General features: G+C 56.5%; 1 protein-coding gene across 3 annotated transcripts in view; it reads right to left on the reverse strand.

Annotated features, from left to right (window-relative positions):
• Positions 1 to 7,390: 7,390 nt before the first annotated feature.
• Positions 7,391 to 27,878, reverse strand: part of MAPK4 (mitogen-activated protein kinase 4) — a 130,496-nt gene continuing 110,008 nt past the window's right edge. For all 3 annotated transcript variants that reach the window (XM_051851940.2, XM_051851941.2, XM_051851942.2), the window contains 4 exons: positions 17,367 to 17,511; positions 16,080 to 16,241; positions 12,204 to 12,405; positions 7,391 to 9,875 (listed from right to left, as the gene is read on the reverse strand). In XM_051851940.2, the coding sequence (XP_051707900.2) occupies positions 9,182 to 9,875; positions 12,204 to 12,405; positions 16,080 to 16,241; positions 17,367 to 17,511 (1,203 nt within the window). In that variant the 3' untranslated portion in view covers positions 7,391 to 9,181. The remainder of the gene's footprint in view (positions 9,876 to 12,203; positions 12,406 to 16,079; positions 16,242 to 17,366; positions 17,512 to 27,878) is intronic.

The raw sequence follows: 27,878 nt of genomic DNA on the forward strand, positions 1-27,878 counted from the left end.
GGACCCCTAACTACTTGAGCCCTCACTGCTGTCTCCCAGGACCTGAATGAGTAGGAAGCTGGGTTAGGGAGCCAGCGCTGGGCACCACACCCAGGTCCTGCAGCGTGGAACCCTGCCTTCCACCTGCTAGGCTAAACCCCTGCCCCTGTGGTCTGCAGTTGACACTTGAAGCTGAAGGGGACCAGGCTATGCCCCCTGGAATCTGCTAGTGAATATTATTTTGAGCTGAAGACAATTGAGAAGCAGTAGATGCTAAAAAAACCCAACGGACTCTGCCCTCCCTCCACTTGCATAAAAGTAGGCAGATCCACTTCTAGACTCTTGTCAGAACAAAGGGGACACTGCACAGCAAAGCTTACTCAGCCATCCCTTACCTTCCGTGAGCTTCCCCCGCGGGTTTGCCTTCCCGTAGGCCGCCCCCCGTTAATGCCTAAACCTCTTTTCCTCCTCAACCATTTTATGATTTTTCTTTTTTTTTTTTGTTAAGATGCCATGCAGGTCCTCATCGAATTTCTCCCACATGTATGCAAGCTGCAGATGTTAACAAACTCAATTTTCCTCTCGTTTGTTTTCCTTCGGTCAGTTTAATGTCTAGGGCCCGAGCTCATAGTCTGGGAGGGTGAAGAGGTTCTCCCTTCCCTAAATTGCACATCTCAAGTCCAAGGAGCCACATTTCCAGCGGTCGGTGGTCACAGGGGGCCAGCGGCAACTGGATTGGACAGTGAGGACTGGGAACTCCCACAAAACTAGGGTTGTAAAAAGCAGGACAGGTGAATTTGGTGAGAGAAGCAGGCAGGGAAAGGCCTCCTGTTCCTCGTTTTGTGTGGTTCTCAGGTCTAAGCGCTGCCTGCCCTAGAGCCCACCCTCGGCAGGAGCTGGGGAGCCGAGAGTGTGTGACCCCACAGGTTCCTGGGCTGTGCCTGCCTTGCGAGATACTTCCCTGAGCCCCAGGTGGAGGGAGAAGCGAGACTGGAAAGCACCAGGGAATGGGACTTGTGGGGGGAGCGCGTCTGCGTGGATGCCTTCTCTTCCCAGTAGGTGCCCAGGTGGGGGACCCTGCAGAGAGAAGCCAGGGAGGGAGGCTTGCAGGAGGAGGAACGAGGCTGTTGCTGAAAGGGGCTAAGTGTCCAGCTACCGTCTCAGAAAATAGGCAGACGAAATGGGTGGGCCAGAGGCCTCTAGGGTGAAGAAACTAAGTAACACAGGCAGTGGTGTCCCTTGGTGGCGGGAGGTGACAGGCCACATGTGCCGTCTGTGGAGGCTCTGAGAGCACAGACAGAGCCTGCGGCCTGACTCTTCTGCTCATGTGTCCTTGCGCGATGGAAAGCACAAGGCTGGGTGGAAATAGGGCCCTGGAGCCAGCAGGTGTTTCAGGCACCGGTGGTGGGTGCTAGCAGACCGCACACCGTGCTCCAGGCTGCAAGTGCAGGAATGGAGCAGAACAAGACTGAGAAGGAGTCAGGGGCCTGCAGTGACCCTGTGCACCGGGCTCCCGGCAGCTGCAGTATAAGAAAATCCCCTATGGACGCGGGTTCTAGTCCCGGCTGCTCCTCTTCCAGTCCAGCTCTCTGCTGTGGCCTGGGAAAGCATTAGAAGATGGCCTAGATGCTTGGGCCACTGCACCCACGTGGGAGACCCGGAAGAAGCTCCTGGCTCCTTTTTTTTTTTTTTTTTTTTTGACAGGCAGAGTGGACAGTGAGAGAGAGAGACAGAGAGAAAGGTCTTCCTTTGCCGTTGGTTCACCCTCCAATGGCCACCGCGGCCGGCGAGCTGCAGCCGGCGCACCGCGCTGATCCGATGGCAGGAGCCAGGAGCCAGGTGCTTTTCCTGGTCTCCCATGGGGTGCAGGGCCCAAGCACCTGGGCCATCCTCCACTGCACTCCCTGGCCACAGCAGAGAGCTGGCCTGGAAGAGGGGCAACCGGGACAGAATCCGGCGCCCTGACCGGGACTAGAACCTGGTGTGCCGGCGCCGCTAGGCGGAGGATTAGCTTAGTGAGCCACGGCGCCGGCCGGCTCCTGGCTTTGGATCAGCCCAGTTCTGGCCGTTGCGGCCATTTGGGGAGTGAACTAGCAGGTGAAAGGCCTCTCTCTCTCTCTCTCTCTCTCTCTCTGTTTCTCCCTCTGTAACTCTACCTCTCAAATAAATAAATAAAATCTTTAAAAAAAGAAGAAGAAGAAGGCTCGTGGCTTCGACTGGCTTAGCCAGAGGGACGTCTGTGGCTTTCCCAGCACCGTGTGAGCGAGGGCAGATCTAGGGCTGGTCCGGCAGCTTAGTGGGGTTCTCATGGACTTGAGCTCTTTCTTTTTCACTCAGTTGTTTTGTTTTTTCATCCTTTGGCTTGTTGCCTCATGGTCCCAATATAGCTGCTGCAGTCTCAGCATTGCACCACTGAAAAGCAGGAAGAAGGCACTGTGGCATAGTAGACTAAGCCTCTGCCTACGGCGCCAGCATGTCATATGGGCACTGGTTCATGTCCTGGCTGCTCCTCTTCCCATCTAACTCTCTGCTATGGCTTGGGAAGGTAGTGGAGGGTGGCCCAAGTCCTTGGGCCCCTGCACCCACATGGGAGACCTGGAGGAAGCTCCTGGCTCCTTGGCTTCAGATTGACCCAGCTCTGGCCATTGCAGTCATTTGGGGAGTGACCCAGCACATGGAAGACCTCTCTCTCTGTCTCTGTCTCTCTCTCTTTGTAACTCTGCCTGTCAAATAAATAAATCTTTTTTAAAAAAGCAGGAAGAAGAGGGTACTGCCCTTTCAATCTGAGTGTTGAGAAGCTTCTCAGGAAACATCCCGTTATAGTTCATTTTCCTGAGTCACATGACTGTGGACTGCTCCCAAGAAAGCGGAGAAAGCAACTCTTTTCTGCCTCTGAGGGGAGAGAAACGAGAGGAGATGGTGTTGATTGGCTTCTGCGGAACCAACCACAGTGGATGCCTCTAGCCCCAAGATAAGGTATCGTGGAAGGGAGGAGCCAGGAGCCACCCGCTTGCTGTGTGACCTTGTAGCCATCACCTCGCCTCTCTGAGCCTGTGGCCTTATCTCTAGGGTGAGGCTTTGGATTCACTAGATGGTCTCTTTCTGCCCTACCACCTCTGATTTTGTTAAAACCCCTTTTGGGCACTGGATGCGCTGTCCAGTGGTAAGTAATTAGTTTAATGAGGTCCAGTTTGGCTAAACAGCTGTGGCCCTTCTTCCTGAAGAGGTAGGGTGTGCTAGGCCGAAGGGGCTGCTCCAGTCCCCACTGGCTGTCTCTGTCCTGGCCAGGCGCGGCCAGCCCGAGGGCAGGCAGTGGCAGGCAGTGTGGGCTCCTGAGGCCCCCCCCCCCCCCGCCCCAGCAAGCTTTGCTTCTTACGGCTTGCTTCCACCTGCTCTGGTCGGGATGGAGCTTTTTGTCTGAGTACTTCCGAGAGCCCTGTCTTCAGTTCAAGCCACGGCAAAGACTCACAGGCGACTGTGCGCGTTAATCCAATTCCTACACAATGGAGGAGCCGCCCACGTGGGTGAGGAGGGGGCGGTGGGGACAGAGGTGGGGTGAGGCGGTCAGTGCAGCGGGGCCGAGGGCGGGGGAGAGAGCGTGTGAGCTGGGCGAATTCTCCAGAGGGTGGTGTGTGAGTAATTGGTTTTTGTGTTTAATGGGGAACTGAATTTTCCACATTGTTTGATGTAGGGTAACATGGGAATGACAGCAAACACATAACACTGAAAGTGTTACTAGATTCAAATCCCAGAGCCACTACTTCCAATTGGTATACTCTTGTTTATTTTTTTTAAAGATCTATTTTATATCTTTGAAAGACAGAGTTACAGAGAGAGGTAGAGACAGAAGAGAGAGGTCCTCCATCCGCGGGTTACTCCCCAGATGGCTGCAACAGCCGGAGCTGCACCGATCTGAAGCCAGGAGCTTCTTCTGGGTCTCCCACGTGGGTGCAGGGGCTCAAGAACTAGGGCCATCTTCTGTTGCCTCCCAGGCCATTAGCAGAGAGCTAGATCAGAAGAGGAAAAGCCAGGACTCAAACTGATGCCCATATAGGATGCCAGCGCAGCAGGGGAGGCTTAACGTACTATGCCACAGCACCGGCCCCATGCCTAGGTTTCCTGACCTTGGATAAGTTATTTTTTCTTGTCTGTTCTTCAGTTTTCCTGTCTGTGAAATGGGGGTAAGCAACACGCACACCTGAAGTTGTGGGGTTGACAACGGTGGGGCGCGCGTCAAGCCCCGCCCCTCTGTGTCACTCAGGTCCTCACCGTGCAGGAGCTCAGGTAGAGAAGGAGGAACTGTGGGGCTGGCCGATCTAGAACCTACAGGGTGGGCCAGCGGGCTGGAGACCGGGGCAGAGCCCGTGCTGCAGCAGCGCAGGTCAGAGGCACCTGCAGGCAGAACCCGTCTCGCTTCGCTTTATTTGCTTCGTCTAGGCCTTGAGTTGATCAGAAGGGACCACCCACAGTCTGCTTTACTTCAAGTCTGATTCAGGGGTGGGCATCTGGCAGGGAGGGGTCAAGACCCCTGTATCCCATGTTGGAGTGCTCGTGTTCAACTCCCAGCTCCAGCCCCTAAATCCGGCTTCCTGCTAGTGCAGCCCCTGGGAGGCAGCAGCGAGGGCTGCAGGGGTCTGGATCCTGCCACTGGTGTGGGAGGCCTGGATGTGTTCCTGACTCCTGGCGGTGGCCTGGCCTGGCCTTTGCTGTTGCATGCATTCGGAGAGTGAACCAGAAGCTGGGAGCTCTCTGCTGCTCAAATAAAGTCATTTTGTAAAAAGACTCCTCCCTTCTTTTTTTTTTTTTTTTTTTTTTTTTTTGGACAGGCAGAGTGGACAGTGAGAGAGAGAGACAGAGAAAGGTCTTCCTTTGCCGTTGGTTCACCCTCCAATGGCCGCTGCGGACGGCGCACCGCGCTGATCCGATGGCAGGAGCCAGGAGCCAGGTGCTTTTCCTGGTCTCCCATGGGGTGCTGGGCCCAAGCACCTGGGCCATCCTCCACTGCACTCCCTGGCCACAGCAGAGGGCTGGCCTGGAAGAGGGGCAACCGGGACAGAATCTGGCGCCCTGACCGGGACTAGAACCCGGTGTGCCAGCGCCGCTAGGCGGAGGATTAGCCTAGTGAGCCGCGGCGCCGGCCTGAGACTCCTCCCTTCTTTCCCACGTCCAGGCCCCCAGGAACCTGGCTTTGCAGGTCTCTGGTCATCTTCCAAGGGCTTGGAGCTGGGACAAGCTCAGCCTGGCTGCTGACGCCTGCATCTGCTCATCTTGCTTCTTCTCTATGCTGCGCCTTGCCTCATCAGCTGCACAACCAGAGAGCTCCCTCGGCCTCAGAACGCCGAGGCCCTCAGCTCCGTGCCATGGTACAGCTCTCGAGCAGCTGGCCTTGCTGGTAACCCACACGCGGGACACTCACACGCCCTGTCTTTCCTGTGATGAAGCCGGCCTGCTCCACACCTGTCAGCCAGGCCTGGCAGGGGAGGGGCGCTCGTGATGACCCCACGGCAGGGACCTTGGGATGGGTATGGTTTCAACCAGGAGCTGGCTCTTTCTGGTTTCAGGGCAGACACAGAGGCAGTCCCTACTATGGGAGAGGAAAGTGGCCCAGGCTTTAGCTGAGCTGCCCGGCTGGAGCGCTCTGCCAAAGAGCCGTTGCAGGCCACAGGTGCAGCCCGCTGGCGGGCTGTGTTCGGTTTCCTGGACACAGATTGTACTCAGAACTCTGCCGCATTGTCCCTCCCCTGCATACCTCGGCACCAGAGGACATCATCAGGGCACAGGAGTGTTCCTACACGGGGTAGTCGAGAATGTGCAGGGCAAGAGAGACGGGTGTCTGAGGAAACGAACTTGAACTTTGGAATCTCCATTGTCAAAAATCTGCAGGGTTTCTGTGATCTCAATGAGATTCTTGACGTAATTGTAATGAGGCAAAACTCCCATCTCAAAGACCAGAGTGGGCCTAAAATCAGGCAGGAACACACGAGCTGTGTGAGTGTCACATTAGCAGGCTGTGACGCAAAGAGCCCATTGTCTCAACACTAACACTTCTCAAGCGTGGCAGGACTGCGGGTCCCAGAGTTGGATTAGCGGGAGCGGTGGCACACACCGAGGTAGATGTTTAGGAGACGTGGAAAGCAAGCCACGGGCCACTTAGAGGAGCACCTTAACTGCTTCGGGCCCTGCTCACCGAAGCTGCACCCGCAGCCCTCTGCCCTGGGACAAGTTTCCATGCAAGAAGGAAGGGCTGCAGGGCTGAGAAATCCGAGCTGGGGAGCAGCTGGACAGCTTTCTCTGCCTGGCTCCCGGGCCTGGGAGCTCCCACCTGACCTGCAGGACCCATTTCCCACCTTCTAGTAACCCAGGCCTCCAACTGGACTTCAGGTCTTCCCCAGGCCTCTGACCTGGCTCAGAGCCTCTCTCCTCCTTTGCACACACTTTTCAGGGAGATAGAGTTGTCCCACCCCCCTCATCCCCAGTTTCACATTCCAAGCACCCAGGGAATGCCTAGAACTGCCAACAGTTCTACACAAACCCCTTTGCTGCTCCGATGACCCATCTGATAACAGAAGCAGCTTCTAGTGACTAAGGGCTGGTGGGTGGCACATACAGCGTGGATACACTGAGCCAAGGGATGATTCGCAGCCTGCACAGACTTCATAGAGCGCTCAGAATGGCATGCAGTGTAGCACTTGAGACCTCTTCACTTATGGAATTTTCCATTTAACAGTCTGAGGTGGTGGTGGTCCGTGGGTAACCAAGAACTGGGGCATGAAATGCACGCAAGGGGGCGCTATTGCACTCTCGGCTGTCACTGGGAAATATGGGATCTGGATGCACAGTCTGCAGCCCTTGGCTCAGGTGCATTTCAGCAGCGGGAAGCTCCTGTAGCCAAAAGGCCTTTCAAGGGAGTCAAACAGAAAAAGATTTTTAAAAGGTACTCTATTGTCTACATGAATACCTGCATTTGTCCAATAATGGATGAAGTGAGGGTGTCACGGTGACATGGGCGTTACAAAGGGGTCAGTTGCAAATGGGTAGACTCTCAGGCGGCTGTGGGATGTAGCCCAGGCGGGAATTTCGGCATGGTTGGGTTCCGACGTCTTGTGATGTTGGCCCTTTCGGGGATGAGAGGGAAGGACCAGCTCCGGTCAGTCGCAAGGTTTGGAGCTGGCTCCAAGGTGTGGTTTGAAATCCGTGACATGGACACCAGGCTTCACCGGGTGATTCTGGAGCTACTTCCTGATCAGCAATCTGTGCAGATGACCCCCTCCCTGCGCTCCCCCCACCACTGCAACCCCTCCAAACACCGGCTTTCACGGCGCAGGGGAAGCCAGCTTGAATCCGATGAACCCAATGGCGTCAAAGATAGGCTCAGACAATGCGTCAATGAACAAGAGAGTGCACACATGACTCTATGTTCTAATAAAACTTTATTTGGCCCATCCTGATCAAGTTTAACAATGTGTAATAGATTCTTTTTTAAAACATGAGTCATTATAACAATTCCTCTGTAATAACAATTATATATGAACTCCCGGTAAGGTCAGCAGCTGGTTCCTTCACCAAGAGCCGCCCTCTGAGGACAAAATGGCACATGAGGAGTGGTGTGCATTTCCTTTTCTTTAAAATAACAAAACCAAAACCCAAGCAAACCCCACACAATTCACATATACATATTCTCTATTTAAAAACAGGTCAGTGTGATTAGTTCTGTTTTAAATATCAGTCCTAACGTGTCACAGGTTTCAACGTACAACCCCTAGTTTGCTGATCAGATATTTAAGGTGCTGGGATGTGAGTGAACATGGCCTAGGAGCAGCCCTGGAGGGCCCTCTACCTGCAGGCCGGGCGGGCTTCCTGTGGGCATCTTGGGGGTGCTGGGGACCAGCAGCAGAGATGGCAGAGCACTCCAGGGGGCCCAACTGGGAGCTGGCATTGTCACCACCTTTTGCTCCTGCACAGGGCCTGCCTGTGTGCTCCAGCCTCATCCTGGCCTAAACTACTGAACTACAAGCAGCAAACTTGCTTTCTGTCCCTTCCTTGTCCACCCTGCTGGTGCCTGACCCCTGAGGGCCCTGGATCGGCACCCCTTCTTTCCTACCCTCCTATCTTTCTAGATTCCTTGGCTCTCCAGCCACATTTCTTTAGGGCCCGTTCCTCGCCCTAAGGCTAAGACGATCAGAGTCAAGGGCAGCATTAACCAAGAGTGATGGTTTCCAAGAGAAACCTTCTAACACGTTTGTTTGCTCGACGGCAGGCACTCACTGCTTTCCTCTAAGCGAACACTTCGCGCCAAGAGCATAAGGTCCCGAGGTAGGCTTGGTGGGGAGCTGTGGCTACGAGGGGTGGGGGTGGAGTGGGGTCTAGGGGTGGGCTACAGGGGCTCCTGGCACTGCTATCTTCAAACTCACCCGTGTACGCCGTGCACTGGGGCCTGAGGGCTGCGTGTGCATGTGTGTGTCAGGAAAGTGCATAGGGAGTGATTGCTGGGGTAGACATGTGCACAAGCCTGGGAGAATGACTGACTATAGCAATGGTCCCCAAACCACTGGGATCTGAAACAACCAGTTCAGACCACACAGGAACAAGGCAAAGAGAGGGGGGTGGCGGGAGGAGAGCATTGAAGCACACAGGGAGCCAGAGAGGAATACGCTTGGTGAGGGGCAGAGAAACGGGCTTCCCGTCAGTTTGGGAATTCAAGGAACACTGCTCTGAATCCAAGAACACGGGACGGGTCCGAGGGCAGTGGACAGGGAAGAAAACACCGTGGCCCAGGTTTTCCGATCGAGGCCAGCCACTGGCTGCCACCGACCCGGCCTGCCATTTTCAGCGCGTCATTTTGCTTGTCGGGGGCCCCTCGTCCTGCCTCGGCTGTCGGTTGAGGCTAGTGGGCAGAAGGCCTGCGAGACTTCTCTGCACGGCGCGGCCCAGGCAGGGCCTGCAGACTGCTGCCCAGTTTCTTCCCTGCGCGCCACCACCTGCGAAACGCACCCCCTCCCCTCTGCCGGCCCGGGGCCCATCCCCCATCAGGCTCCTGTCCAATCCCGCTCCCAGAGGTTAAAGGCTCGTTATTAAGGCAGTTTAAGCAATGGACATTCCTCGGCTCCTCGGATCCTACAGGTGTTCTGCTCCCCCCAAGGCAGCAGCGAGGGGCGCGCGGGCAGGCGGGGGAGCCCGGCTTTGCCCCGAGACCCCTCGGCCCTCACCACCGTTCTTTGGAGAAGGCCTCTGTCTGCACGAGGTCGCCAGGGTGCTCAGGGATGCACGCGCCGTTGAGGTCGCCCAGCTTGTTGTCCGGCAGGTCCTCGGGCTTGGAGCAGAGCTTCAGCGCGCGCGAGATGAACACGTCCAGGTCGAACTGCGGGCTGGCGCCGCCGTCGCCGAGCGCGGGGCGGCCGGGGGGCGAGGCGGCGCGGCGGCGCTCGGGGCTGGCGGGGGCGCGCTCGCCGCCGGCCTGCGTGCTCTGCACCCACTGCGCGATCTCCAGGAAGAGGCTGGCGGGCTCATCCTCGCGCGGCCCCGCGCCCGCTGCCCCCGCAGCCGCCGCCGCCGGGGGCGCGCCGGCCGCCTGCTTCCAGTGCGACAGGTCCAGGATGAGCTTGGGCTCCGAGTAGTGGTGCGGCTTGTTGTCGCGCCACAGCAGCTTGTCCAAGTAGGACGGCGAGCCCACCTTGTAGTCGCACGAGCGCCCGTAGTCGGCCTCGAAGGCGCGCTCCATGGACGAGTGCGACTGCTCCAGGAAGCGCTCGGAGCTGCTTTGCGAGTCTTTGCGAGGGTCCACCTGCACGTCCTCGGCCAGCGGCGCCGAGCCCGCGCGCGGGTCGCGCTGCACCTCGCTCGCGTCCTGGCACCGGTCGGGCCGCCACTCCAGGTCCGAGGACAGGCTCACCGGGTATCTGCAAGGCACACACAGAGCCGTGACTGGAACCTCGGGAGCTGGCTTCCAGGAGGGGGTCGAGCCCCCGAGCCCCTCTGCCCCTGAGCCCCCCTAGCCCTTGAGGGACCTATTGTTGGGCTTACCCCTTGCAGTCACTCAAAACCATCCAAATATTTCTGTGTGCTAGGGATTCGCTGATCTACGCACTACTGGACACAGCCGTGAGCCAAAGTCCCTGTCCCCATGAATGCACCTGCCATGCCCTTCCGACCTTGAGCGATCCTGTTAAAATGCAGATGGTGTCTCGAAGATGGGAGGTGGTGCGGAGTCTGCATTTCTAACAGGCTCCCAGCTGATGAGGATGGCACTGGCCCTTGGACCACACTTGGAGTGGCAAGTCCCTAAGGAGTGCTGCTCAACCCTGGCTCAGAGTAGACTCCCCTGGGGGGAATGAAGAAGAAAATTCCAGGCCTGCCCCACCCCCATTGCCAAGCCTGGTTCAGTAGGTCTCAGGTGGGGCCCTGTGGCAGCCTGATATGAAAACCTCCCCGGGTGATGCAAAGGTGCAGCCAGGGCTGACAGCCCCTGCCCTACTTGGGTGCCCCGCAGCGCCCCACATTGGAGCACAGCAGGTGGGGCTACAGAAGGGCACCCCCAGGACAGCCCAGAGATCCTTGGAACGCTGCCCCCTGCAGACACGCCACAGCCCTGGAGGGAGAAGTCAGCTCTCCAACAGCAGATGGGCAGGCAGACCTTCGGCTCTGACTGAGCCCACCCCTCCAGTGCCAGGTGCTTGGTGCGGAGCCGTGGCGTGGGGGAGGCGGGGAGTGCAGAGGAGGCGGCAGCCAGCAGGAGGCTGTGCCCACACAGGACAGACAGGTAAGCCAAGGACAGGCGAAGGGGCAGAGCAGGCAGCTGCGTGTGTGGTTTGACGGGCATGGGGTGGGGGCCGGGGCTGCCCACTTCCTGGTGACGCCATCGGGAGGGGAACCTCTCGCAGAGCTGAACACCGCCTCCCTGTGGGAGTGGCCTTGCAATAGCAGGGATTCCCAGGAGGAGGAGCTTGAAAAGACCCTAACCCTTGGCGGCTACCCGCTGAGGGCGGAACAGAGCGTGATCTGTGGGCTTCCTAGCAACCCTGAGGACTTGTGTCACCACCCCTGGCTTGGAGGTGAGGACACCGGCCTTCCTGGGGTGACGCAGTCGGCGCATGGCAGCAGGGCCTGCAGCAAGGGCCGTGCCGTGGCCTCCCCCCGACTGCTCCCTCACGCAGGTGCAATGAGAAAGGCTGGGAGCAGAGAGGCACCAGGCACAGGGGTGGGCAGAGTTGATGGCTGGTGACCAAAGAGGTGCTGCAGCGCTTTTCCTGGCATAAGCCTCGTGCGGAACCAAGGCTCTGCACCCCAGGTGGAGGGGGAGGGGCTGCGGGGAGCACAGTCCAAGGCGGGCCTGGAGAGGCTTCATTAATCTCTGTATGCCGACGACCCTTGAAAGCCACCATTTACAACAACAAGAAGCCTGTCCAAAAATAGCAATGTCGCCTGGCCCTCCCTGGACGCCTCCTTCAGCTGTAACCCATCATCTGTCAAACGACCAAAAAAGAGAAACTGCTCATCTGTCACTTACATAATCGGCCATCGCATTCTCACAGCCACGGGACTCCTGGTGAGGCACCGAGCCCTGCCCACTCTTTCCAAGCCGGGCTGCTGCCGGCATCCCCAGAACTAGTAGATGGTGATGCCGAAACTTTAAGGTGCCTGAGCTGAGAATGACCGGACAGGAAGGGGATCCATGAGACCATCTGGGGTCCAGGCAGAGGTCATGTAACAATGCATTCTCTACCCTGCACACATGGGAGGTGGCTTCCAGGGACCCTGGTTGAGGGCTCTGAGCCAAGTGCTGTTTAGCAGCAAAGAGTCCTGTGATTGGTTGTACAGATGTGTGTGACATGGGTGCAGACCGGGGAGAGCCCCACACGGGCCAGGGGTTAGCTGTGTGTTGTGACAGCCATCTCTTAGCCTCTCTGAGCAATGGATTCATGTGTCGGGGGCCTCTCTTATTGCCACCCTCAGAAGGTGCAGATGATGTGAAACGGGAGATGTCCTGCATTGCTTTCTCGCCCTGTGTTGGGTCAGTTGACTTTTCAAGGCACGTTCTCAGGCTGCTGGAAGTGAGTGTTGACCGTAGGTACTCACTAAATGCTTGCCCAACGTTGTCTGCAACCCTGTGTTCGGTGGACTCAGGGTGGTGAGCAAAGCTGGGGGTTGCTGTGTCACACCAAGGGCAGCCCCTGACCCCCACATGCGCTCAGTGGGCTACACAGCCCGGGAAGCCCCTGGCACCGCACCTGTCCCAGTTGGAGAGCTGGCTCTGGCTGGCGGCCATCAGCACAATGTCGTCGATCTCGTCCTCTATGTGGAATGGGTGTTGCGAGGTGGGCTCGTCCTCGGGGCACGAGTACGGGCTCATGTAGGGGTGCTGGAGCCCCATCTCGGCTGTGAGGCGATCCATGGGGTTGAAGGTCAGGATCTTCTCCAGGAAGTCGATGGCTGTGGGGAGCAGAGTGCAAGGTGAGGGTCATTTATTGCCTTTGGCAAGTGCAGGAGGCTCAGTGGCGTGGTGACCTGGTGTCTGGGATAGGGGGATAGCCACTACCTTACAGGTGGGAAGGTGTCCCTCGCCACGTCCCTCTGCCAAGGGCTAAGGGCTGCAGGGGTGGGTAGAGGAGCCGGTGTCCCGGGTGTAAGCAGGGAAAAGGTGAACACGGCTGGGAGGGCAGGGACAGGGCCTCCACTGCCCACAGCTCCTGTGTCGCCTCTGGAAGTTTGACAAATGAGGGCAGGCAGGCTGTATAGACAATCAAAACACTGAAGGGCAGGGCTGGGACTCCCTGCTGCACTAGGCAGTAACCCTTTAGTGGCTAGATCTCAGTAGTGGGGACCCGGGCTGGGGGGAAGCACCCTCAGAAGCTGTTGCCAGCCAAGGCGAGGGCACCGGGGTTTCAGCAGCCTGTGAGTGTCGTGGGGTGCCCTGGCTGGAGGTCAGCTTTGCATATGGGTGCTGGAGTCCTTGCTCCTGTGAGCTTGGCCCTGGGATATCTCAGTGCAAGGTCTAGCCTAGAGCTTTGTATTGCTTCTCAGCACTGGAGTGCCTGGAGGCTTGAACTCTGTCTTGGCTACTCAGATTCCAGCCCAGGAAGAGAGGGAGAGAGAGAGCTGAGCTGAGGCCCAGGCTGCCCACCCCTCCCAGGGCTCCTGGTGGGTCCCAGCCTGCACGCTGAACCTGCTCCTCACGCCCGCCCTGGATAGCTGTGTGGGAAAAGTCATCAGTGATTCAGGAAATCAATGGATTCAGGAGGTCACTGGCCTCCAGGGAGGGCTCAATGCTGCTGGGTAACCCTAGATGGAGAGATTAGGTAAGCAAGGCAGTGACTGGTTGCCCCAAACACTGATACACAGACGGCATTCCTGGGTCTGAGGCTGCAGATCTCAGAGAGGACCCACCTCACAAACCTCCAGGATAGCAACATGGGGCCCTCCAGGGCAGGGCCCATCCCCAGGCCTGGGCAGGCTGCACCCCTGTGGGCCTCCTGCTCTTCCTCTGCCCCATCCTTGACACTGGACAAGGCAGTGAGGGATTTGTGGCTGCGAACCCTGCAGGCAGTATCCCTGTTGTACTCATCGATAAAAAGCCCCCAGCAGGTGTCCTGGGTGAGACTCTCCTCTCCGCCCTCTGGATAAGAAATGGGCCATGAAGAAATGGCTAGTGGGTTGATTCCAGCTTATCCACCACACAGCCACACCTCACTGCAGGAGAGGCTGGGAGGGCCAGGGCAGGTGGTGCTGTGCCAGCAGGGGGTTTTGCGAGAGGCACCAGCTTCCCCTTAGTGCATGTGCCACACTGGGCTCAAGCCCCTCGGATGCCTTTAAGGTGATTCCTGTCCATTGGGTCACCTTCCCACGGCCCAGTCCCCCAGGGCTCCTGGGCGGATTCTCAGGAGCATCGCTGGGCACGGAGAGGCAGATGGACGGGACCCTGCACACCTGCTCCATCCAGGGCACTCTTTTTTTTATCTGTTTTACATCTCAGGCCTTGCAGATTTGCCACTTGCAGTGTATGCATTTCTTGTCATAAAAGCAGCTCCACACTAAGTGCCTTTGGTGGGGGCCTGCAGCCTGCCTCCCTGGTCCTGCACCTGCTACCTGGTGGGCATTTTGGCTCCTGAGCACTGCTGTCCCCTATAGACTGATTCCTGGTAGCCTCTGACCCCTTATGGCCTCTTCCCGTGTCATGTCCTTGGCTCTTGAGTGCTCAGCAGGGAGGGGCGGAATTCCAGGGCTACCGGGGACTCTTCTTGGGTAGGTGGGTTTGTGGCTCCTTCTCCCACAGATATTTCAATTCAGTGAGGCCTCATTATCCCAAGACCAGAAGCCCATCTGGGTCACTTTTCAAGGCCAGAGGCAGACAAGTTGCCACACCGGGAGGGTGACTCCTGCCTGGCTCCCATGAGCATCTGCTCAACAGCAAGATCAAGTCCAGGCTCAAGGGCCTCTCATCCCTCCCACCTCTCCGGCTTCACTTCCTCCAACCAGGAGCCCTCACCCCCTCCTCCAGGCCGGCTTCCGGGTCTTCCCTGTCTTCCAGCTGGGCCGTCTCATGCACCCTTGAGCCTCTATCCCCAGCACAGTTCTGCAGCCGCGGTGGGTTCATCCACATCGGCTGGTGTTGGTGACGATGGTGGGGAGCTTTGCCTGCTTTCAGGCACCAATTCTGACTCCTCTGGGACCAGGCCCACCCTTCTTAGCTGTCGCCCCTGGGAGGCTGTGTGTGCCTGCTTAGGGGAGAGGGGGGTAACGGGTGACCCAGCCCTGAGCAGAATTCCTGAGCAGCGAGCATGGCCCTCGGTGCATGCCGGGATTTCCTCAGAAGCCTAGGATACCACGTCAGTATGGATGGGCTGTGTTGTTGTATACCACGCCCCCCGCCCCCCCATGGGCAGACTCTGGCAGTGTATGGAACGGGGGCCACGGCCAAAGGCATTGTTGGTCCAAGTTCCTGGCTTCTTGAGAGGGGAAGAGTGTGGCAGGTGCAGCCGGTCTGCATCTCATGTCTGTCCCCCTCTTTCCCAGTGAGGGACGCAAAGTGTCAAGGACTCAATGCCCATTTCACAGCCGCCACGCAGTCAGGTGGGGGCACGTGACGAGGTTCCGGCCCATCGGGCTTGAGTGGAAGTGAGCGAGACACATTCTGGCTCAGGACATTGAAGGCAAAGGGAACTCCCCCACCCCATCCTCACCTTCCTCCCTGGGGGTCAGACCAACACCCCACGCTGGCAGCACAGGGCGGAGAACCAGGGCCTGGGGTGACTGTGTCGGGACGTTTCTTCTTTTATACTAAATAATAAATGAATCTCGGCTAAACCATTGGGACTTTGTGTCTCTCAGAATCGGCTGAACCTAGCTCCTATGATACACAGGGAGTCCTGGCAGGCAGGAGACCCGAGACCCATGATGACAGCGACATCTAAGGTTGATGGAGCAACTCTCCTAGGCCCAGGGCGTCTCCAGTTCTCCTTTACTTCACTGTTATAGCCCCCCCACCCCACCGCATGAGTGATCTTTTACTGTAGTCACTTCACAGCTACGGAAGCCGAGACGCAGAGGGGTTGAGTAACTGACCCAGAGCCACACAGCGGCCACTGCTGGGACTGGGGCTGACCCGCAAGCTGAGAAAACTCGTATTCTTCACACCAGATCTGCCTGGTGTGAAAAATAACAGGGAGGGGAGTGAAGGAAGGTGAGCAACGGACAAAGAGAAGGCAGGGGAGGCAAGATGGAGTGGGGGACCACGAGTGTCTGCCCTGGGGCTGCTATGGGGCCAAGTGCAGAGGTGCAGCGTGCTCCATTTAGAAACACAGCTGGAGCAGTGCCTGGGGCCAGAAGAGCTCTGGGTTTGGGATCCATTGTTCAGGTTTCTCTGAGTGGGTTTTCCTGGCCAAGCATCCCTCATCTGAACGCTTTTGAGCGTCTGTCACAGTTCCGAGTGTGCAGTATTTTGGATTTCAGATTTCCCGAATGGGGATGCCCAGCCTGTACCGGGGGCAGGCGACTGCTGCCCAGGGAGCCTCTGCCTCTGCCTCAGAGGACTGCGCTCCGCCCCTTGCCCCCAGGGTGCAGCCAGGGCCCGGCCTCCCGCTCGCTGGCCCGGCCTCAGGCTCAGGTACCTTCGCTGTCCACGTCCGGGAGCAGCTTGCGCAGTGGCCTCTTCACCTGCCAGCTGCTGTTGACGAAGGAAGGCATCACCCTGAGCAGCTCGTCCTTGTCTTCCTCCCGGATCACAGGGATGGTCTCCAGGATGAGCTGCATCTGCTCCAGCTCGTGAGCCCCTGCGGAGGCAGATGGTCCATGGTCCATGATCCATGCTGAGTGCACGTCCCCGGGAGGGCGGCTGGGGTGTGCAGGAGCCCCAGAGTGCCTCCCGCTGGCCTGTGAGGGCATCGCAGGGAGACACGGCACTCGGGCGCTGGGCTTTACTCTGCCTCTAACTTGCTGTGTGACCCTGGGCAGGTTGCCCACCATCTCTGGGTCTGCTTTGTTAAGGGTAGAATGAAGGAGTCGAATCTGGTCATCTCCAAGACTCTATCCATTCCTTAGCACGCTGTGCCTCAGCACTGGTCCGTCTGCTAGGGACCGAGTCAGCAGGCACTAAAGTGGTGGGCACCCTGGCCTACGCCTTCCCAGTACCCCTTCCCACAGGCCTCTGCAGATGCAGGCTTAGGGAGGAGACCAGCTAAGGTGAGGAAAGAGCTTTATTCTTTCATTTCCAATGGGGAGGCGTCCAGCCAGAAGTAGGAGCAAGTTAGAGGCAGAGGAGGAAGGGGCTGAAAACAGGGTTTTTTCATTGGTCAATCTCAAGGTCTTAGAACAGGTGTGTGTTAGCCCATCTGGGATGCTATGATAAGGTACCGCATAGTGGAGGTTTGTGAACAGCAAACAGTCATTTCTCTGTTTTAGATGCTGGGAAGTCCAAGATGAAGTTCTGGAGGCTATCAGCCGTGGTGACGTGGTATCTGGAGAGAGGCCTGTCCCTTCTTGCTGTGCCTTCACACGGTGGAAAGGACAAACAAGCTCCCCCGGGCTGTTCCCCAATTATGAGGGCTCCACCTGATGACCTACCTGCTTCCTGAAGGCCCACCTGTTCCTATCATCATCACCTTGGGGATTAAGATTTTTCAGCCTATGAATGTTGGTGGGGGGCGGGACCTCGTCATTTAGATAGCAAAGTGCTGCCTTGATCGCCCTGGTCTGCGCTCCAGGGGTGCTCTTGCCTGAGATTATTACAGTAAGTCACCTCCCACCACTGCCATAAGAGCCACAGAAGTGATTCTGGCCACAAGCTGGTGTGGTGGTGAGTTGCGTGTGTTTTGCTCTCTGTTTTCCCCTTCTCATAGAGCGGCCCGAGGGGAGAAGGCGGGCGGGCGGGCGGGCGGGCGGCACAGTCAGGAACTTACCAGCGAACAGCATCCTCCCCGTGAGCATCTCAGCCAGGATGCAGCCCGCAGCCCACATGTCGATGGCTTTGGTGTAGTTGTTGGGGGACAGGAGCAGTCGTGGGGAGCGGTACCACTTTGTGACCAACCCTTCTGACAGATAACCCTGGAAGACAGAGCCCCCAGCCCCCGTGATCAGGCCGCGGCAGACGTCCTCCCTCCCGGCCCCTCCCAGTGGCCCCTCCCGTAGATTCCCTCCCCCCCCCCCCCAGGATCCCTTTCATTCTTGCTCCCTTTCCCGCTGCTCTTGAACATGACTGCACAGAAGTCTGGTCAGAGGGACTGAGCCTGGCCTGTGGGGCTCACAGGGTCTGGTGGGAGGGCCCTGGGAGGCCCTATGGGATTCTCCTTTGTAGAAAGGGGTCCAGTATCGATGTTTTCAAGGCAATGAACTCCCACCCCAACTTGATGTAACTATGCTCAAGTCCATTACTGCCGTAACAGATGAGCCGCAGGCGTTTCACTTATCCAGGGACTGAAACGCAGAAAAGCCATGCATCTGAAACCAAGCCAGTTGATACTGACGATTAGAATGAATTCTGCTACAGTAACAGTCATCGAGCCCCTATTAGGACCAGACAAGGCCACCTCCCAAGGGGGTGCAGGGTAGCTCCTCTAAAGGACAAAGTGGACACAGCTTTTGTTGGCCAAGAGGATTCTGGGAGCTCGTTATGGTGCCCTAAAGGAGGATTAATGTCCTGGCTGATTTTGGCCTCTGCTCAATGGTTCGTGGTCCGGGCTGGAATCCCTCCCTACAGCACACAGTGGTGACATAGGTGTGTTAGCACAGAGAGGGCATCTCCCCCAGGCAACTTAGAAATTGTTTTCCACATAATTCAGAAAGCTGGCCTAACAGTGAAATCTGAGGAATGTCCATTTGTCTTGCCTGGAACAGACTCTCTAAAGGCAGACCCATTTGGGGAGTTAAAGTAAGACAGTCAAGACCCAGGAGATCTAACGAGAGACAGCGGGCATGATCTTGCTACGTGCTATTGTAGTTCTCAGTTCCCATCTGAGTTTTCCTTTTGCCCTGTGGAAAACATATCACAGACCCAAGTTCAAGCAAATGAAAAATCAGGAGGCCCAAATACTTAGGAGCTTTTGACCCAGTAATCTGAAATCTTTTCACCTGTTGAACAAAGACTTACTGGGCATCTAAAGCCTTCTGAGAGCTCCAAATTAGGATAGCCATTCTCTCCCCTTGGTGGCCTGTTATTTCTTCAAATAGAGCCTCAAACTTGTGGGAGGAAGGAGGGGATGAGAAATAACACCACTTTGCTGGAATGACTGCAGTGTGCCGTGTGCCCATAACAAGCCTATGTGGTCCAGCCACGATTAGAAGGTGCTCTCTCCCCGCCTCCTTGGGGGACTTTCAGAAATCCCTTCCTGGGGAGGGAGTTCTCCTATGTGGCTAACACGCGAGGCTGGCCTCCCCTCAGAGCTCCCCTGCTTTGTTCTTGTTTCATTGCTTCTCTCTCTCTCTCTCTCTCTCTTTTTTTGACAGGCAGAGTGGATAGTGAGAGAGAGAGACAGAGAGAAAGATCTTCCTTTTTGCCGTTGGTTCACCCTCCAATGGCCGCCGCGGCCGGCGCATTGCGGCCGGCACATCGCGCTGATCCGATGGCAGGAGCCAGGTGCTTATCCTGGTCTCCCATGGGGTGCAGGGCCCAAGCACTTGGGCCATCCTCCACTGTACTCCCGGGCCACAGCAGAGAGCTGGCCTGGAAGAGGGGCAACCGGGACAGAATCCGGCACCCCGACCGGGACTAGAACCCGGTGTGCCGGCGCCACAAGGCGGAGGATTAGCCTAGTGAGCCGTGGCGCCGGCCCATTGCTTCTCTTCTTCATCACCCTCCTGGGCAGCAGCTCTGTATTGTTGTGTAGCTACCTCTCCATCATCCAGCCTCATGTCTGCCTCCGGGAAACCCTGATGAATAAATGAAGGAGCAAAGCACTTCTTGGGTGGCCTGCACCCCCTTCAAAATGAGGCACCTTCTGCACGGCCCACTCATGCTCATCTTTGACACTTGACTTTCTGGAGAGTCCCAACACCCACTTGCTAAAGGGTGCAAGTTGACATGACAGTGTCTCATACCTTGTCGTGTTCTAAAAAGTATTGGCCAATGCAATTATTATAGGAGTTTATTATTTAAAATTTATTTATTTATTTTGAGAGAAAGAGAGAGAGCTCTCCCATCTGCTGGTTTACTCCCCAAATGTTGCTTTGGCTGGGGCTGGGCCAGGTAGAAGCCAGGAGCTAGGAACTCAATCAAGGTTTCCCATGTAGATGGCAGAAATCCAACACCTGAACCATCGTTGTTGTCTCCCAGGGTTCCCATAAGCAAGAAGCTTGAGTCAGGAGCTGGGGCTGGGAATTGAACTCAAGACACTCTGATGTGGGGCATAGGTGTCTTAGCCGCTACGCTGAACGCTTACTCCTAGGAGTTACTTTTTGTTTGGTTTATTGAGGTGTAATTAATGTCATTCACCTTTTTTAGTGTGCAGTTCTATGCATTTTCACAAAAGTATATGATTGTGCTCCTTCATCACAATCAAGATATGCAACAACTCCGTCATCTCAATCCCAGCATGCTCCTCTGTGTTCTTGCCCCAGCAGCGTCTGTGTTCTGTCCTCTGGCTTGACGAGGTCGTATGGCAGGAGTGACAGCACAGAATCAGGAGTGGATGCCTTCACTTAGCATCATGCATCCGAGACACATCCAGGCTGTAGGCAGTGCTGTTTGTTTAGCATTTAAGTCAGATACTAAAAATGATAGAAACAAGCCAAACTATGGATGTTCCCTCCTGGGTGGGTGTGTTATAAATAATGGCCTGACTTTATTTTCCAGTCAGAGGTGAGACAATAAAGCCAAGAATACCCAGAGGGGAGGGGATTTAGTTTTCTGATACGTAAATGAATAGTATGTTCTGGAATTAACATCTGTCACTTATGGGAGGCAAATGGCGACATAGTTTCCTTCTGAAACACCTGCCCTGTGAACAAGAGATGTCCATGTGGGCAAAGCCAGCCTTGGGCCAGAATGAGGCCCAGAGCAGTAGCTGGCCTTATGGATGAGTCCTGGCCTTTGAATGAGGTCCGAGCAGTAGCTGGCCTTATGAATGACTCCTGGCCTTTGAAAGAGGACCAGAGCAATAGCTGGCCTTATGTTAGCCACTGGCTGCTTCCCTGTAGCTTTTTGTCCCTCACACTCTTTTCTTCCCCTTTATCTGAAAGGCAGGCACACACACACACACACACACAGATCTTCTATCTGCTAGTTCACGCCCCAAATGTCCACAACAGCTGGGGCTGGACCAGGAGCCAGGAACTCCATAGGGGTCTCCCATGTGGACGGCAGGAACCCAGATTCTTGAGCCATCACCCGCTGCCTCCCAGGGTGCACATCGGCAGGACGCTGGATCTACAAGCAGTGACCTGACACCTGTGCCAAATGCCTGATTCCAGCCAACTCTTTAAACAATAGAAAGGGAATGTTCTGGTGTGTTTCAGCAGCCACAGGGCATAGGGGAAGCTGGGAGGTGCAGTGTCTTGTCCAAGCCCTGGGACAAGAGAGGTCCAGGGAGAAGGAGATGGGAATTAATGGGAGGTGCATTCTTGGGCCTATGGGGCAGACTCTGGGGGCCTGGGGCACCTGCTGTCAACTGCAATGAGCCCTGAGGGTCCCGTTGGGAGAGGCAGTGGAGCCCACCTCAGGATACTGCTGATCCGAAATCTAAAGAGGAGTTTCCAGTTGAGTGGATGGCGCTAAAGTCAGATTTTTCTAGGAAAAGCATCTTTGCAGGATACACAGGAGTGGAGTGCAATTTTATCAGAAGAACTCCGACATCAGTCAATCAAAGAAGTCTCCCAGTGGCCTCTCTGCCTGAGCCTGCAGAGCGAACGGCCCCAGCTACATGTGGACGAGATGGGAACATGACATGTCCTCAGGGCCCAGCCCTGGGCTTCCGGGGCAGGGTGTGCCCGTGTCCAGGCTGCCCGAGGAGGGGGTGGGAGCGACGGCAGGCACAGGCGCAGTGCACATGGGCACTGTCTGAACACGGGGGTCTCGAGCTAAGTCATTGCCAGTGTGAGAAGACATGAAGCTCCCTCCATTCTCTGTGATCCCAGCTTGGCACCCAAGGGCCAGCCTGGAGTTGTTCCTTCCAGAAGGTGCCTTTTCCCTGCTACCCCGACCTTGGTGCCCCTGGGAGGCAGTTGGACATGGCTTCTTTTCTAGATCCTTCCAAGGGGGTCTCTGGACCTTCTGCAATGTTTGCTCCTGCCGGCCCATTTTGCTGTTCCTTTAAAGTCCCCAAGAGCCCACGGGAGGCTTGGACTTTGGTTTGGGAAACCATCTCACAGCAGCTGGGCCATGATGAGCATGACCGGGGCCCCCAGCAGACCCAGGGTGAAAGCTCTGGGTGTTCTCTGTGCAGAGGGGGCAGGGAACAGCCCTCAGGCCCAGCTCACTCCCAGGGGATTCAGAATGGCCTAAATCAAAGTCACCCCAGGAGGGTGGACCCCTGCCTGCGGCTCTGGCAGGCACATGCTGGGTGGGTGCCAGTTCTGCCTGCATCTGCCCCGAGTTTGCTCTGTGTCTGCAAGTTGGAGGTGGAGGAGAAGCCAATGAGGCAACAAACCTTCTTGCTTTAAGAACAGTGCGCCCCACTGATCCCAGGTATGGAAAGTTTCAAGTACAAAAGCTTAGTCAACTGCAGCTCTACGTGTGTGCGAGTGTGTGTGTGTGCACATGCATGCATGTGTGTGTGTGTGTCTGTGTAGGAGTGGGGGGCACAGGGCTGGAAGGGCTGTCTTCACCCCTCCTACTAAGTGGATGCGTGTAGGCTGCTCCTGCTTCCAGACCAGGACAGAGGCTCTCTGACGGTCCCACCGTCCCAATAAGAAATTCTGGAATGTGTCCTGGGAGCCCAGCGTGTGTTGGTCCTTGTGTGGAAATGCGAAAGTCGTGAAGATCATCCCTGCCTGCTGCAAAGAGCATGTTGTGCGGCTGGAGAGGGAACAGTACTATGAAATGGTGACCTGAGGACCAGTGTCACGGTCAAGGAGGAAGTGAGACATCGTATCGTGGTGAACGTCTGTGCCTGACCCTGCGGTAGCTTCTCACACGGATGACTGCGGTAACCCGCCCATCAGTAAACGGCCTTGTCCCAGGTCCATCCCTGGGAAGCGGTCAAGGGGGCCAGCTCCGGGGCCTGTCATCATTAACCTGCACCCCAAGGAACCTCCCCAGTGTGACATGCTGAACAGAGTGAACAGTGAGCAGCCAGGGAGAGGCAGGGAGAGGACCAGGGGTCAGGCCTGAGCTGGTCTCGATGGATGGGGTAGCGCAGGTGGTGGCGGGAGCGAGTGTGAGTGAAGGTGGGGCGGGGGGGGGGGGGGAGACGCAGGACGGGCTCAGGGGAAAGAGACCATTGCGTGCGCGGAGCCGAGGAGAACAGCCTTGGTTCTGAAAGCCAGTGGTCCTCTAGGACCCCCGGCCTCGGAATGCCGGCCGGTGCCTGTGAAGTGCACCTGGCCCGTAGCCAGCCAGGCGGAGTCCCCCAATCTCCATCCTCTCACAGGAACACGTATACCTCCTGCCCGTTTGAGAATCCCAGCTGGGACAAGAAGCCCCATGGTAGCCCAGTGGGGAAGGAGGGAGGGCAGGAAGATCAGGGGTTTCTGCAGAGCCTGCAGAGGGCACCCCGCCTCTCAGGCCTGCACCCCATGGCAGGGTCCCTGCTTCTCTTCCCCGTGGGAGGGTAAGGGCTGAAGGGCTGGGTGGCAGCCTCAGGGCCCCCACGCGCCACAGGCCTGCACGCCTCCTGGCACACAGGCTGCCGCTTCAGGAGTGTAAGGGGTTAATGGGATCAGGACGGCTCCTGGGCACCGGGCTTCCTGTGAAGGGGACAGGGATGCACACGTGCTTCCAGCTGATGGAGGAGAAACCAGGTCAAGCCCCGAAGAAAGCAGGCCGGGGAGAAGTAAAACACCCCGCCCCAGGGCGAAAGTGCGGCTGCGGCACAGATGCTGGGACTCCTGCTCCCAGGACTTCTGGTGGATGTGCCGCGGAAAGCGAATGGGAGGGATGGCGCATGCGCAGCCTGGTGAACACGGAGAGCTGCCTGCAGGCACTGGCCAGGTTGGCATCTGGAAGAGGGGTTAACCTTGTTCTCTGAGCTCCGGGGCTGGGCGAGAGCCCAATGTGCGAGACAGAAACCTCCACGATCCGATAACCCTAGCAGAGGGTCACTGAGTTTCTCAAACGATTCTAACTGCTTTATCTGGGTTAATTCATTTCATCCTCGTGAGCACCCCGCAGTAGGGGCTCTCACTGTGGTCGTGCCACAGGGAGGAAACCAAGGCCCAGAGAGGGTGAACAACCTACCCACAGGCACACAGCCTGTGCAGAGGGAGCTCCCTGGATCTACTGGCAGTCACATAAGAGACCTCCATACTGTCAGGGCTGGGCAGTAGGGGCCAAGTGTGGAGGGAGGTGCCAACAGTGTGCCCCTCGTGGCTGCTCTAACAAGTGGTTTCTCAGACTTTAGGGCGCACTTAAACCGCCTGGGGCCCCTTATTGGCTAAGCAGGGATTTCATGTCTTGGTCTAAGCAGATGTTGATGCTGCCCGCAGGATCTCGCCAGCAGGTGAAAAGCTGGCCTGCTCGAAGACTCGAGAATTGGGCTTGCTTGCTGGCTGCAAGACTTGTGGCGCGAGCGAGCGGCACCCTGGCCTATCACAGCGGGCTCATTCTTTGTGTTAGGGACACTCATCGAATGATCGAATGATCGTTGAGGAAAACGGCATCCTCCCAGGGGCCCAGCATTACGCAGAAACCACCTCGGAGGCTGCCATTCCTGTTTGTGCCAGTGAGGCCCATGGGAAACCTGCTAGACAGGAGCAGCACCACGGCAGGGTAGACTCACCGCGGCCCCCAGCCCCATTCTGTGACACCATTTCCACGAAAATCGGCGGCGGCACAATCCGAGAGCTCAGCGCGCGCAGAACGGTGTGCAGATTCCCACCCCCCCCCCCCGCCCCGCACGTTCCGTTTATGCAGCCAAAATAAACACGGAGGGAAGAGTGCCGCTGCACCGCATTTCCGGGAGCTTCTGAGAAGCCCTAACTGCTGACCTGCGGGCCCCGCCCCCATTCCGCGACCTGCTGGGCGGATCCTGCCTAGTGAAATTCACCACCTCCTTCTTCTAAGGCTTCCCTGGAAATCGACCAAAAACCCCGGTCTTGGTCACTCCAGACTCCAAAAGGTCACTTCCACTTATTTTTTTAAATTATGATATGATTGTTTTCTTAAAAATATGTATGCAACTGCTGTTAAACATGTATACCATACAATCCACTTTAGCCATTTTTCAGCATCAAGTTCTGTGGAATTAGCACATTCACAGTATCACAGGACCATCTCCAGAACTCCCACCTTGCAAAACTGAAGCTTGGCATGCATCCATTCAGCAATGTTCCCCATTCTCCTTGCTCCAAAGCCTCCGGACCCCACGCTTCCATCCCCTGCCTCTAGGGATTTCACACCCCAGGCACCGCAGCCAAGTGGAATCATACAGGACTTGTCTTTTAGGGCCCAGCTCGTTTCTCTTAGCGTAATGTACCGCCCCTTACTTTTACACAGCAGGAAAGTGGGGGCCAGAGAATTGCAGAGAATTGAGCTGCTTTTTAAAAAGCACTTAGTTGGAGTGCAGTTGTCTCGTGATTCAACCAGAGCTCACTGTCACCGATAATAGCTTTGGGCATCATCCTCGCGGGACTCCAGTCATGAGCCCTGGATGCCGTTACAGCTCTGAGACGCAGCATTTTGTTTGGAGACGGGCCAGAACCCGCAACTCTACAGCACCGTTCACACCCGGGCCCGCGGCTGGGCTCGTGAGAGCAGCGGGTGGAGGGAAGGCTTGGTTCGGCTGCTCCAGCCTCAGTTTCCCTCTCTGACTGGGCTGCTGGCGATCCCCAAGTCCTCCTCCGTGGGGCCTGAGCACCCTGGGATGCAGCAGCAGGACCGCAGCCAGCAGCGGTCTAAGTGAGGAGCCCTGCTGGCCGAAGTGATGACTTTTTAATGGGCCAGTCTGCCAGCAAATGGCTCCTTTTAGGAAGATGTATTCACTGCCAGGCCTTAAATAGAGTTCCTCTTGTCTTTCAAGGGAAAATCTGGAGGCGCTTTGGAGCAGTGCTGCACAAACCTGCTGCAGGTGGGAAGCATCTGGGGAACTGGAGGGAAAAAAACCAACCTGCTGTTCAGGCCAAGCCCCATGCCAGTTACACCAGAACCTGGGGGCTGGGGGAGGGGGAGAGGGGCGGCGTCAGTAAGTTTTTAAACTCCCCAGGTGACCCCCGTGTGTAACCATATTTGAAAAACCAGGATCCTGGAGATTTTCAGTGCACCTGCTTTGGTAAGGTAAGCAGCGTCTCAGTTAGTTCAGGTTTGTATTTCCAGCTGCACTGAGGACAAGATAAATCCTTTTAAAAAGGATTTTATTTACTGGGGGCTGGCACTGTGGCGCAATGGGTTAACGCCCTGGCCTGAAGCGCTGGCATCCCATATGGGCGCCAGTTTGAGACCCGGCTGCTCCTCTTCCAGTCCAGCTCTCTGCTATGGCCCGGAAAAGCAGTAGAAGATGGCCCGAGTCCTTGGGCCCCTGCACCCACGTGGGAGACCGGGAAGAAGCTCCTGCCTCCTGGCTTCAGATCGGCATAGCTCCGGCCATTGCAGCCATCTGGGGAGTGAACCAACGGATGGAAGACCTCTCTCTCTCTCTCTCTCTCTCTCTCTCTCTCTCTCTCTCTGCTTCTTCTCTCTCTGTGTAACTCTTTCAAATAAATAAATAGATCTTTTTTAAAAAGGATTTTATTTATTAGAGTGAGAGAGAGAGAGAAATCTTCCATCTGCTGGTTTATTCCCCAAATGCCTACAACAGCTGGGGGCTGGGCCTGGCTGAAGCCAGGAGCCATGGAGTACCTGAGCCATCAGGTGCTGCCTCCCCGAGTGTGCCTTAGCAGGAAGCTGAAACTGTGAGTGGGGCCAGGACTAGAACCCAGGCACCCTGGTATGGGATGTTGGTGAACCAAGCAGCATCGTAACTGCAGCGCCACAATGCCTGCCCGAGACAAATCCTTGAGTGGCCACAGAGACTATCCCTGGGCAACTGATCTGTGGGAAGTAACAATTTTCTGGGAATAATGAATCATAATAATAGCCACCATTTACTGAGAACTTAGGACGTGCCGGGCACTGTGCCAAGTGCTGCCTTCTTAACAGCGCCCTTCATTCTCAAAATGACCCCATGGAAAGGTCTAGAGAGGTGAATCACGTGACCGAGGCCGAATTAGCTAATAACTGGCAAAGCTGAGATTTGATCCGGCAGTGAACAAAACAAAGTCCCTGCACTCGCAGGGTGCACATCTTAGCAGGAAAGACACCTGAACAAACACACGCATAGCACGTGCAGTGCAGATAAGTGTAAGGAGTGAAAATCAAGCAGGGTAAGGAGACGGGGTGGGGGGGAGCTGGTCTGGGAAGGCCTCTCTGATAAGCGGGGTAAGGGAGGGTGTCAGGCATCCCAGTGAGCGGATGGGGTGGGCTGTGTGGCCATGTGGTGGTGAGGGGGTGAGCTGTGAGTCCCCGGAGGAAACCAGCACTCTACCCCCCTCCTCCCTCCTGGCGGGGCTCCTGCTCAGGTCCCTCATGGTTCTGCAAGGGGGATTTTGCCAGGGGTAGCCCCGCTCACCTCCTGAGAACTCAGAGATAAATACTTGCCTTCATTTACATCTGTGGGAATTAGCCCGGGCCCCTCCCTTCTGCCTGATGCAGCTGGCGAGCCTTTGGGTCCACGCAGCATCCAGGACCCTCTCACCTCCAAGTTCACAACTCCAGGAGAGGAGGCAGGGAGGAGCCCCTGGGTGCTGGGGACAGCTCTTTCCTCTCTGTGTCTGCAGTGGGCCCTGGCCAGGGTAGGGGCTCATGGAGCTCTGCTCGTGGAATGACATGGAAACCTTACGTTAAAGGGAGGGTTGCTATGCTCATGGAATCTGTGAGGTTGAATTGCTGTTAGTGATCACAGGACAAAGGTAGCCTCTTTGCTAGTCCAGGTGCAGGTGTGGGTTCTACTTCACATGATCCTGAGGCCACAGAGGGAAAACTGAGCCCTTCTGATCACTAATCCTGCCTGAGACCAACACTGAGGTCAGACTCGGGGCCTTATGGTGCATCCCCACCCCAACGAGAAAGAAAATACTAATACAAAAGCACTTCCGAGCAACGCGTATCCAAGTAGTGTTTGGCGGCAGCTGATATGTGCTAGGTACTACCCCAGGCACCCTGTCTTTTCTCACTGGATCATCACAAAGTCTTTCCATTTGGGCACTTTTACAGTTGAGCGATCCTGTTCCGAAAATCCAAAACTTTCAGAGCACTGACATGATGCTGTTAAGTGGAAAATTCCACACCT

Source organism: Oryctolagus cuniculus, chromosome 10, assembly GCF_964237555.1.
Source record: "Oryctolagus cuniculus chromosome 10, mOryCun1.1, whole genome shotgun sequence".
Taxonomy (NCBI): Eukaryota; Metazoa; Chordata; class Mammalia; order Lagomorpha; family Leporidae; genus Oryctolagus; species Oryctolagus cuniculus.